At 42.2% G+C, this 12,192-nt stretch overlaps 2 protein-coding genes across 8 annotated transcripts in view; one reads left to right on the forward strand and one right to left on the reverse strand.

Annotated features, from left to right (window-relative positions):
- Window positions 1-12,192, forward strand: part of RABGAP1 (RAB GTPase activating protein 1) — a 241,405-nt gene that overhangs the window by 99,883 nt on the left and 129,330 nt on the right. For all 7 annotated transcript variants that reach the window (XM_077144151.1, XM_077144178.1, XM_077144188.1 and 4 more), the window contains one exon: window positions 1,204-1,354. In XM_077144151.1, coding sequence (XP_077000266.1) covers window positions 1,204-1,354 — 151 coding nt within the window. The remainder of the gene's footprint in view (window positions 1-1,203; window positions 1,355-12,192) is intronic.
- On the reverse strand, window positions 2,048-8,768 carry LOC143673392 (uncharacterized). The gene is given in 5 exon segments (XM_077147843.1): window positions 2,048-2,056; window positions 5,981-6,645; window positions 6,693-7,128; window positions 7,131-8,107; window positions 8,110-8,768. Coding segments are annotated over 5 exon segments (2,217 nt in total). The 5' UTR covers window positions 8,240-8,768.

Genomic DNA, 12,192 nt, shown 5'->3' on the forward strand with positions numbered 1-12,192 from the left:
CATTTTAATGCAAAAGCAGTCATATATAAAGGAATGTGTGTTTGTGTTTCAATAAAAGTTATTTATAAAAACAGGTAGCAGGCCAGATTTGGACCACAGGTCATTGCCAACCCCTGCATTAGGTAACAGAGCTACTTTTGCTCTTTCTCCTCCCAACTCTCCAAAAAAGACAAAGAGTATTGAATTGTCTATAGCCCAGCATTGAGAGAACAGCATCATAGAATTATTTATTTTTAAATGTATTGTGCATTATTTTCCTGGAATTCTGTAGAAATTTTGAGAAAAACCTCAGACTTCTTTATAATTTGTAATGGTTATTTGCTATCAGTAACTTCTGTCTAAATCTGATAGTCACAGGATCTTTTCCATGTCAGGACTCTGCTTTATGAATTTAGTAATGGGGATTCTCAAATCACAAAGCAGCTGTGATATAATGGATAGAATATTCATTGTTCTTAGAGTTTGAGAGCTACCTCAGTCATTTAATTGGCCTTCCTGAACTTCTTTCTCTCATGAAACTGGAAATATAAACATCTACGGCAGATATTTATTTTGAAAGTCAAATGAGATATTGTATGCAGAAGCACTTTGTAAATTTATACCAGTATTGCAAGATAAGTCCCTGCCTCCCAGTTTATAGATGAAATAAATGAAGGACACAGAATTTAGTGACTTGTTTTGATGTTATGTTAGTAAGAGGAAATTTTCTTACCCATTGCAATCATTCAAAAATGTTACTTGAGTGTAATGTATCATTAAAAATGACGAAAACATATAAAACTTTTAATTTAGAACATATTAATGTCCAATTCATTGGTCAATTTTTATGTAAGACCAAGCCCTTGTCTTTGACTATGTGCCCATTGCTTGGAATTTTGCTTTTCTTTCTTACATAAACCACAACTATAAAGCATCATCTCTGGTTAACACTTTTGCTTTTTGTTTAGGAAAAAAAAAAAAGGTAGATCAATAATTTAAAGATATTGGGAAGCAGTTCATAGAATCCATGTAGATTTTTACTCTTTCTTCCACCTAATCTTTTATAATTGTCTTAGCCATATCTAAATCAACAGTACTTTTTTTCCTTTAATGGTATGCCAGTTATCATAGTCTTTCTAAATAATTTAGTTTCGTATTAATAAAAATAATTCTTTAGAAAATCTTTCTTTTATGTATTTATGGGCTATGGCTTTATTTTTTCAGGCATCTCAATTTGAGTGTGAGACCAAAGCAGTTGTCGTCTTTAGTAAGAAGTGGTGTCCCTGAAGCTCTTCGAGGAGAAGTTTGGCAATTGTTAGCAGGCTGTCACAACAATGACCACCTGGTAGAAAAATACCGTATTCTCATCACAAAGGTAAGGGGATGATAATTCAGTTTCAGCATTAATTCTTCTAGAGACTTGTAATGAAAATATCAGTGTGATGATTTGATTTCTAAGAATTTTTTCTAATTCCTTTTTGTTGTGCATCTAGCCAAAAATTATTTCTAGCGATGACAGAAAGGAGAAGGCATGGTTTTCTTCCTTGAATGACTTTAATTCAGAGGCAAAGGAGGTCCTCTAGCCTACTGTGGATCTAATTCCTTCTTGACCATAATTATATTTTTAGTCAGATCAAATGTACTATGTGATGTGTAGAGCCTTTTGTTACTTTCAGTCAAATTCATATTTTATAGAAATGTAATCTTAGAAGGAAGGCCTAGTCCTATTTCTGCAACTAGAGGAATATGATTTGTAATCTCAAACCTATAGCCTTTACTCTATTCTTCTAAAGTGAAAAATCATCATTTTAACAGAATTCCCTTCTCAAGTTCACATATTCCTCACGGTTATTCAAGTGGGGCAACAAAAACTATTCCATTGTAAGAATTCGAGAGTTTTGCCACGCAAAGGAGGCCTCCAAGAGACGTTCTCTCATGCAACACGCAAGGGGTTTATTTTCCACACATGTGTGGGGCTCACTGAACACGCAGGAACAGAGAGCCCCGAGCCTGAGTTTTCAAAAGCTTTTTAAGGGGTAAGATGAGGCGGGTGGGGGTTGAGCATGGGTTACAGGTGCTATTTTGCAAAAAAAGCAGATAACGAACAGTTTTACAGCAAGCATTTCTTAACAGTTTTACAACAAGTAATCTTAACAGTTTTACAACAAGTAATCTTGGCGCCAGGATTGTTTATCTTCAGCCTGATGGGGCCCATAATTCTTTTCTTTATAATTCTTAACTCACACAAAATGCATAGCCGTGAATATAAAATGACACAAATGCTTTTGCTGGATATTTCAGAACTAAAATATATGTAAATAGCTAAATTAAGCAGGAAAAATTAGCTACTGTTAAGCTTTATAAAATTCCCTTTTACATTCCCCACTCCTTTTCGTATATATCTCTAATCTTAGAGATTTTCTGGATTATTTAACACTGAGTACTGTTGTCTGATGAGCATGAATTTGACATTTCCAATCTGCCCCTGTAAAAACTGTATAATTTTATTTAGAATACATGGTCCTATAGTTATTATTAAAAGTAACACAATTAAAGGCCCAACGAGAGCAGATAATAGCGTCGTTAACCAGGGGGACTTAGTAAACCAATATTCAAACCATCCCTGTTGCGCCTCTCATTTTTTTTTTTTTTTTTGTCTTTCACGAAGGCGCTCTCTGAGTTTTGTCATGGACTTTTTAACAACACCAGAGTGATCCGCATAGAAACAGCACTGTTTTTTTTAAAGCTGCACATAGTTCCCCCTCTTTAAGGAAAAGTAAGCCAAGTCCCCGCTTATTCTGCAGAACTACTTCTGAAAGGGAGGTTAGAGAGTTCTGAAGGGCTGAGACAGATCTTTTTATTTCTTTTAAGTCTTGATTTATCGTGGCTTGTAATTGACTGGTTTGTTGATTGCTATGTACAATGGCAGCAGTCCCTGTGCCTATACCGGCAGCGACAGTTACCCCCAGAGTGGTAAGATTACAAGGGGGTACCAGGAACAAAGACTCCCCTGCTCCTTCCCAAGTTTTTATAGTCTTTCCATTTTCCCATCTGGATATTGTTCATTTCCAAGGCTTATGCGGGTTGGAATTGGGTTCCCGTGGGGGAGGGAGGAGAAGGAGTAGTAATCCTACGAACCCGCAGCTTGAGAGGATTGTCAGTCCTTTCCAGTTTTCATTGGGACTCAGAGGGCGAAGGCGCAGGTTTGAGATGAGACGCATGGATCCAGGATGCGATGCCATCGACCTTGACTGAGGTGGGGGTGGTCAAGAGTACCTGATACGGTCCTTTCCAGCGAGGTTCAAGAGTCTGTACCTGGTGGCGGCGGACGTAGACGAAGTCTCCCACCTGATATTGATGTGGAGTTCTGTTGTCTCCTGGCTGGTAGGAGGTGGAGAGCTGCCGCCACAGGAACCACTGGGCTTTTTCCAAGGCTCGCAGCCTGTCAAGCAAGGGGGTATGAAGGGAACTATTAATCTCTAGAATGCAGGACATGTCCTTGACTGGAGTTGGCGCTCCATATAAGATTTTATAAGGGGTTAGATTACACAAGAGAGCAGAGGGGGTATTTCTGGCTCTGAACAGGGCATAAGGCAGGAGCATGGTCCAATCTTTCAAGCCAGTCTCTATAGCTAATTTGGTTAGGGTCTCTTTAATTGTCCTGTTCATTCTTTCTACCTGTCCTGAACTTTGGGGTCTGTATGCGCAATGCAATTTCCAATCAATCCCCAATATCCTGGCCACACCCTGACTTACCTGGACTACAAATGCGGGTCCGTTATCTGACCCTATTATCTTTGGTAGACCGAACCGGGGAAAAATTTTTTCCATAATTTTCTTGATTATGACCTGGGCCGTTTCTCTCTTAGTTGGGTAGGCTTCAACCCATCCTGAAAAGGTGTCTATAAAAACTAGTAAGTATTGAAGTCCATATTTTGCAGGTTTAATTTCAGTAAAGTTGACTTCCCAGAACTGCCCAGGTCGAGTTCCCCTTAGTCTTTTTCCGTTAGGTGCTTTTGTGGGGTAGGCGTTTATAATTTGACATGCCTGACATTTTCTGGCTACGCAATCTGCCAGTTCTTTCCTTTTTGAGGCTGCCAGAGGGTACAGTTCCCTCTGGTCTTGCAGGAGCTGCTGTAGTTTCTCTGTCCCCAGGTGAGTGAGCTGTATGTAAGCTAGGGCTTCCGATTCTCCTTGGGGTGTAATCTCAGATAGTGTTTCAGGGGGTTGCTGGTTTTCTTTGGTTACTAGGACCAAGTTTACAGGGTCCCTTAATGCTGCCGCTTTTGCTTCTTCATCTGCTCGCTTATTACCCATGGTTATTGGGTCCGAGCCTCTCTGGTGGCTAGCACAGTGGACAATGGCTAGTTTTTTGGGGAAGCATGACTGCTGCCAGGAGTTTAAGAATTTCTTCTTTGTGTTTGATTTCTTTACCAGTTGAGGTTAATAGCCCTCTTTGTTGGTAAATTACCCCATGTACGTGGGCAGTAGCAAAGGTATAACGGCTATCTGTATAGATAGTCGCTTGCTTTTTTTTTTTGCTAATTCTAGAGCTTTTGTGAGGGCAATTAGTTCAGCTTTTTGGGCAGATGTTCCCTCCGGGAGGCTAGAAGACCAAATAACTTTTGTCCCACTGACTACCGCCGCTCCTGCTCGCCTCTTACCGTGTTGGAGAAAGCTGCTTCCGTCCGAAAACTAGGTTACCTTTGAGTTAGGTAATGGTTGGTCTTTTAAGTTTCTGCGGATTCTGGTCTCTTCAGCTAATATCTTTTGGCAAGTGTGCAGCACAGGTCCCGCGGTCTCGTCCGGGAGCATAGCTGGGTTTAAAGCTGACGGGGTCCCGAAAGTCACCCTGTCTTTGTCTAGGAGGATGCTCTGATAGTGGGTAATTCTGGCATTTGACATCCATCTATCTGGAGGCTGGCGGATTATGCTTTCCAGGGCGTGAGGGGCTATTATGGTCAGCTTCTGTCTTAGAGTGAGTTTGTCTGTGTCTTTTGCCAGGAGGGCAGCTGCCGCGATGGCCTTGAGACAGCGTGGCCATCCGCTGGCAACTGAATCTAATCGCTTGGACAGATAGTCCACCGGTCTCCTCCAGGAGCCTAAAGCCTGTGTTAGGACCCCTCTAGCCACGCCTCTCCTTTCTTCTATGTAGAGTGTGAATAAATCTTTCACGTCTGGGAGGGTTAAAGCTGGAGCTGACAGGAGCGCTTTCTTAATGCTGTCGAAGGCTTCCTGCTGTTTTATTCCCCACTGGAAATCAGCGCTCCCTTTGAGCAAGGGGTATAATGGGGCAGCAAGGGCTGCAAACCCTGGGATCCACAACCGGCAGAATCCCGCTGTCCCTAAGAACTTCCGTAGCTGCTTTTGGGTCGTGGGCGGGGGTATTTGTGTTACAGTTTTCTTTTTAGCCTCGGTGAGCCATCGCTTTCCATTCTTAAGAATATATCCCAGGAAGATTATTTCCCTTTTACAGATTTGGGCCTTTTTGGCCGAGGCTCGGTACCCCAGTGCGGCTAGCTCACTTAATAATTTTCGGGTTCCATACTCACAGTCCTCCTTAGTGTCTGCTGCCAACAGTAAGTCGTCCACATATTGTAGCAAGGACTCTGGGATGCTGAATTCTGAAGGAGCTTAAGTCTTTATGAAGAGTTTCGTCAAAAATGGTGGGGGAGTTTTTGAACCCCTGGGGCAAGCGTGTCCAAGTCAGTTGGTTCGAGGATCCCGTCTCTGGATCGATCCACTCGAAAGCAAACAAGGGTTGGCTGTCCTTATGCAAGGGCAGGCAGAAGAAAGCATCTTTTAGATCAAGCACAGTATACCAAGTCTTTTCAGGATGGAGAGTGCTGAGCAGGTTATAGGGATTTGGCACCGTAGGATGTATATCCTGCACTCTGCTATTTATTTCCCGTAAGTCTTGCACCGGTCTATAGTCTCTAGTCCCTGGCTTTTTGACCGGCGATAAGGGAGTGTTCCAGGCTGATTGACAGGGCTTAAGTACTCCCAAGCCAAGGAGTTTCTCTATATGGGGCTTGATTCCTTCCCGGGCTTCCTTGCTTAGGTAGTATTGTTTTACCCGAATTGGAGAGGCAGTGGGCTTTAGGGTCACTACTACTGGGGGCTGATTGGCTGCCAACCCTAACCCGGCAACTTCTGCCCAGGAATTAGGGAATTCTTCAAGCCAGGCCTGAGGAATAGAACTGCGGAGCTGTTCTGGTTTTATATACAGCTGATATTCTTCTTCGACTGGCAAGGTGAGGGCAGTTATTACAGGTTGGCTTACTAGCAGGTTTAAAAATTCCACCTTTGGCCCCTTAGGATTGAAGGTGATTCTCGCCCTTAGTTTAGTTAACAAGTCTCTTCCCATAAGTGGGGCAGGGCACTCAGGGATGACCAGGAAGGAGTGTTGAACCTTCCCCTTCCCCAGGTCCATGGTTCTTTTGGTAGTCCAGGCGCGGTAGTGACTGCCATTTGCTCCCCGCACCAAGGACCTTTTTGTAGAGAGTGGGCCTATAGGTTCTTGGAGGGCCGACACTACTGCTCCCGTGTCGACTCTAAAATTAATTGGTACCCCCTCCACATTAAATTTTACCCTGAGCTCGGGGAGGGGTGCCGAGCCCTGACTTCCCTAGTCTTCACTTTCTAGAGCCAACGTGGCCGGTTGTTGCCAATTCGGGGGCCTAGTACCCCTCTGTTTTTTCGGACAGTTTTTTTTTTGTTTTGTTTTGTTTTGTTTTTGGCCCAGTGCCCAGTTTCTTTGCAGTAGGCGCACTGGTCTGGACTAAGAGGGGTACGATAACGCCGACCCGAGGGATTTTCTCCAGCTCGTCCTCTACCTTCAGTGTTTCTTTCAACTATTGTGGCCAGGATCTTTGTTAATTCTTTCTTTCTCCTTTTCTTTCTTATCAACTCTTTTTCCTCTCTCTTATAAAACATTTTTTCAGCTTCTTTGACTAAATTTCGCAAGGCTAGGTCCTGCAACCCGTCTAAGCGCTGCAGCTTGCGTCTAATGTCTGGAGCTGATTGGCCGATAAAGGCCATGGCCACTGAGGCTCTTTGATCCTCTGATTGAGGGTCAAAGGGAGTATACCTACGGTATGCTTTCATTAGTTTTTCTAAAAAGACTGAGGGCGATTAGTCCGCTCCCTGAATAACACCTCTCTTACTTTGGTCAAATTGGTGGGCCGGCGTGCGGCTGCTCGGAGACCTGCTACTAGAGTCTGGCGATAGATGGACAGATGCTCCCTACCTTCAGAGGTGTTGGGGTCCCAATTAGGGCCGCGCAGCGGGAACCGATCGTCGATGACATGCTGGAGTTGGGTGGGTCTCCCGTCTTGTCCAGGAACTTGCTTCCTGGCTTCCAGTAGGATTCGATCTCGCTCCTCCGTGGTGAAGAGAGTCCCCAGGAGTTGTTGACAGTCATCCCAAGTGGGCTGGTGAGAGAACATAAGGGACTCCACCAATCCAGTCAGCCTAGTGGGAGGCTCGGAAAAAGGAGGGTTATTATTTTTCCAGTTATATAAGTCAGAGGAGGAAAAGGGCCAGTATTGTAGAGCGGGCATTTCTCCCCCATGTCTATCATCCACTGGAGGCCTGTACGGTCTGAGGGGGAGAGTGACCGCCACATCAGATGGGCTTAGTGCTCGTCTGCTTCGTGTACTATATGCTGGTCCTGGTTCATCTGGGATCGTCTGTTGGTGAACCTGCGGAGAGGGAATGGAAGAGGGCAGAGAGAGAGAACTAGAGGAGGGAGAAGGTGAGCTAAGAGAAGGGGGGTCCTGTACCGGAGCTGAAGGGTAGGGAGGAGGGGAAGAAGGACCTGCGTCGAAGAGGAGTAGATCCGATTGGGATTCCGGTAGGACTGCAGGAGGCAAAGAAGGATAGAGTTTCGGAGCTTGAGAAGGACCCGGCTCCTTGATTGGAAGTACAGAGGGAGAGTCATGTTGACCAAGAGGAGTAAGAAACGGCTATACCCATGGAGGTGGGTTTTCATACAGGTCCTGCCAAAACATGATGTAGGGCTGCTGGTCCGGGTGGCCATATGGGTCAGGGCGGAAGATGACCGACTTGACGGCCCGAATCAAGGGGAGATGAAAAGCTCCTTCCCAAGGCCATTCCACATTAAAGAGGGCCACTCGGCCGAGCAGAAGGTCTGCCATTTGCCTTTCTTTACAATAAGAGATAGATTCTGACCTCTTTCCCTGACCTCAGACCAGTGTCTTAAGGTCAGAGAAAGTGGAGTCGACATTCCCTGACCCATCTTCGGTAAAACAAAAACAATTCCCAACACACAAATACAGACAGACACACACAGAGCCGGCACACCACATTTACACGGTTTCAGAGACACAGCTCAGACTGGCCTGATGACTGTGATCGAGTCTCCCCCCGTCAGAAGGGAAACAGAATCAGAGTCGGCCCTGTAGGAAGCCTCCAGGCGTCCCCGGAGGTCCCCCAATCCCGAGGCGTCCCTCAGGAGAGTGACCTGCAACCCCTGGACACGTCTGTCGGTTGCGGTCGGGGAGTGCTCACGCGACTCTCCGACAGTCACTGCCAGTCTGACAGACTAAGCGATCGCACCTCAGACAAAAAGGCCTCACTTACCCTGAGAGAAAGAGCTGTTGGAGCCTCCCCTTACGAAGAGCCGATCTCGGTGGGACCTCCAAATGTAAGAATTCGAGAGTTTTGCCACGCAAAGGGGTACTCCAAGAGACGTTCTCTCATGCAACACGCAAGGGGTTTATTTTCCACACATGTGTGGGGCTCACTGAACATGCAGGAACAGAGAGCCCCGAGCCTGAGTTTTCAAAAGCTTTTTAAGGGGTAAGATGAGGGGGGTGGGGGTTGAGCATGGGTTACAGGTGCTGTTTTGCAAAAAAGCAGATAACGAACAGTTTTACAGCAAGCATTTCTTAACAGTTTTACAACAAGTAATCTTGGCGCCAGGATTGTTTATCTTCAGCCTGATGGGGCCCATAATTCTTTTCTTTATAATTCTTAACTCACACCAAATGCATAGCTGTGAATATAAAATGACACAAATGCTTTTGCTGGATATTTCAGAAGCTAAAATATATGTAAATAGCTAAATTAAGCAGGAAAAATTAGCTACTGTTAAGCTTTATAAAATTCCCTTTTACACCATCTACAAACATACAAGGACTTAAAGTAATTTCTTCAGGGGTGGGTATTGCTTTTTACATTTGTACCCATGTTATTAGTTTTGTGCTTGATTTTTTTCTTCAACATTCTTGAAGTGTTTATTTTTAGAAAGTAGTTTCTCCAATGGCATGCAAATCCCAGACTTATGAATGGATTATTCAGAACGTTCAGTAATATATAAGAATTTCCAATGTGACAGAAAGTGAAACTTCTTTTAAAAATATTAAAAACTTATGGGTAATTTTATAAAGTTTTATCTTTATAGAGATAATAATATCTCTATAAAGCTGATGTGTGTGTGTATGGGTAATGAATAATATCTCTATAAAGTTGATGTCTGTGTGTGTATGTGTTGTAAAGCACTTACAGGATACAAACAGCATTTAAATATGAAATGGAACCTTTCCTTATCAGGAAATGACTTTTATTTGCTCAGAATATTAGTGTTCCTTCTGACCCTCTTACTTTTAGACAGATGTTTTACATTTTTTCAAGACTTAATATTCATATTCCTTCCATTGTATTAATGTAATTATTTAACTAGCATATTGATTGCCTATTATAATCACAAATCTGGAACTAGGAGGTTAAATGCAAAAGCATTTAATGGTCATAAGATTATATGTATCTGAGAAAGCACAAGAGAGCCATAAAAGGGAGTAATTAATTCTTCCTGGGAGTCTTTACCAGGAATACAACATTTGAGATGGGTTCCGGAAAAAAGCTCTCCAGGCATGGAAGGATGAGTAGAGCATTGTACTCAAAGTATGAAAAGAAGCATAAAAGAATGAAAATATGTTAAGGTGTATAGCTAGCAAGGAAACACACAATTATTTTCTTTTGTTGGCTAGTTATATTTGGGAAATATAATTACCAGTTGTGATGCTATCTTTCTGGTTCCTCTTTTGAAGTTGTTTGAAATGTCTGGCAGAAAAACTGTTAAAGAGATTAGAGCTTTAAACTGAGTACTTTTTGTGTGGCTATTCATACCTCTTTTTTTTTTAATTTTAAAAAAAAGTATGACAAGAAAGAAACACAGACATTCATAACATGTGATCATTCCGTTCTACAAAATCAGTAATTCACAATATCATCACATTGTTGCATATTCATCATCATGATCATTTCTTGGAATATTTGCATCAATTCAGGAAAAGAAATAAAAATAAAACAGAAAAAAATTCATACATAGCATACCCCTTACCATTCCCTTTAATTGATCACTAGCATTTCAATCTAAGTTTATTTTAACATTTGTTACCCCTATTATTTATTTTTCTTCCATATGTTTTACTCGTCTGTTGATAAGGTAGATAAAAGGAGCATCAGACACAAGGTTTTCACAATCACACAGTCACATTGTGAAAGCTATATCATTATACCGTCATCTTCAAGAAACATGGCTACTGGAACACACCTCTACATTTTCAGGCAGTTCTCTCCAGCCTCTCCATTACATCTTTTTGTTTTACGGGAACTAAAGCATTTTTTTTTATTTTTTTTTTTATTAATTAAAAAAAAATTAACAGGCGGGCCGCGGTGGCTCAGCGGGCAAGAGTGCTTGCCTGCCATGCCGGAGGACCCCGGTTCGATTCCCGGCCCCAGCCCATGTAAAAAACAAACAAACAAACAAAATATAATAAAACAAGAAAATGTTTAAAGATGTTTCCCTTTCTTCCTCCCTTCCTTCCTTCCATCCTTCCTTCCTTCTCTGTCTTTCCTTCCCTTAAAAAAAAAAAAAAAAAAAAAATTAACAAAGAAAACATTTAGAAATCATTCCATTCTACATATATATTCAGTAATTCTTAATATCACATAGTTGCATATTCATCATTTCTTAGTACATTTGCATCGATTTAGAAAAAGAAATAAAATGATAATAGAGAAAAAAACTATACGTACCATACCCCTTACCCCTCGCTTTCATTTACCACTATTTCAAACTGAATTTATTTTAACATTTGTTCCCCTATTATTTATTTTTATTCCGTATGTTCTACTCTTCTGTTGATATAGTAGCTAAAAGGAGCATCAGACATAAGGTTTTCACATTCACAGTGTCTCATTGTGAAAGCTATATCATTGTTCAATCATCATCAAGAATCATGGCTACTGGAACACAACACTACATTTTCAGGCAATTCCCACCAGCCTCTCTGCTACATCTTGAACAACAAGGTGATATCTACTTAATGCATAAGAATAACCTCCAGGATAACCTCTCGGATTCTGTTTGGAATCTCTCAGCCATTGACACTTTGTCTCATTTTACTCTTCCCCGTTTTGGTCGAGAAGGTTCTCTCATTCTCTTGATGTTAATTCTCAGCTCATTCTAGGGTTCTCCATTACATCTTGACTAACAAGGTGATATCTGTTTAATGTGTAAGAGTAACTTCCAGGATATCCTCTTGACTCTGTTTGGAATCTCTCAGCCATTGACATCATTTTGTCTCATTTCGCTCTTCCTCCTTTTGGTCTAGAAGTTTTTCTCAATCCCTTGATGCTGAGTCTCAGCTTATTCTAGGGGTTGTCTCAATCCCTTGATGCTGAGTCTCAGTTCATTCTAGGATTTCTGTCCCACATTGCCAGGAAGGTCCACACCCCTGGGAGTCATGTCCCACGTAGACAGGGGTGGGCAATTAGTTTGCTTGTTGTGTTGACTGGAGAGAGAGTCCCACATATGAACAACAAAAGAGGTTGTCTTGCGGGTGCCTCTTGGGCCTAATTTTAGTAGGCTTGACCTATCCTTTGTGGGGTTAAGTTTCATATGAACAAACCCCAAGATTGACAGCTCAGCCTATTACTTTGGTTATCTGCACTGCTTATGAGAATATCAAGAATTCAACTTGGGAAAGTTGAATTTTCCCCCTTTCTCAGCATTCCCTTAAGAGAACTTTTTATTCACTGTTCAAAGCACTCTGGGATTTATTGGGGCATCACTCTGGACAAACCAACAAAATCTCATGCCCTACTCAAGGTTCCATATACTTATGGTGTTCAGTTAAGCTGTCTACATAAGTTATATTAGGAAATGCACTAGTCAAAATATCA

The sequence above is a fragment of the Tamandua tetradactyla genome, chromosome 2 (assembly GCF_023851605.1).
Source record: "Tamandua tetradactyla isolate mTamTet1 chromosome 2, mTamTet1.pri, whole genome shotgun sequence".
Taxonomy (NCBI): Eukaryota; Metazoa; Chordata; class Mammalia; order Pilosa; family Myrmecophagidae; genus Tamandua; species Tamandua tetradactyla.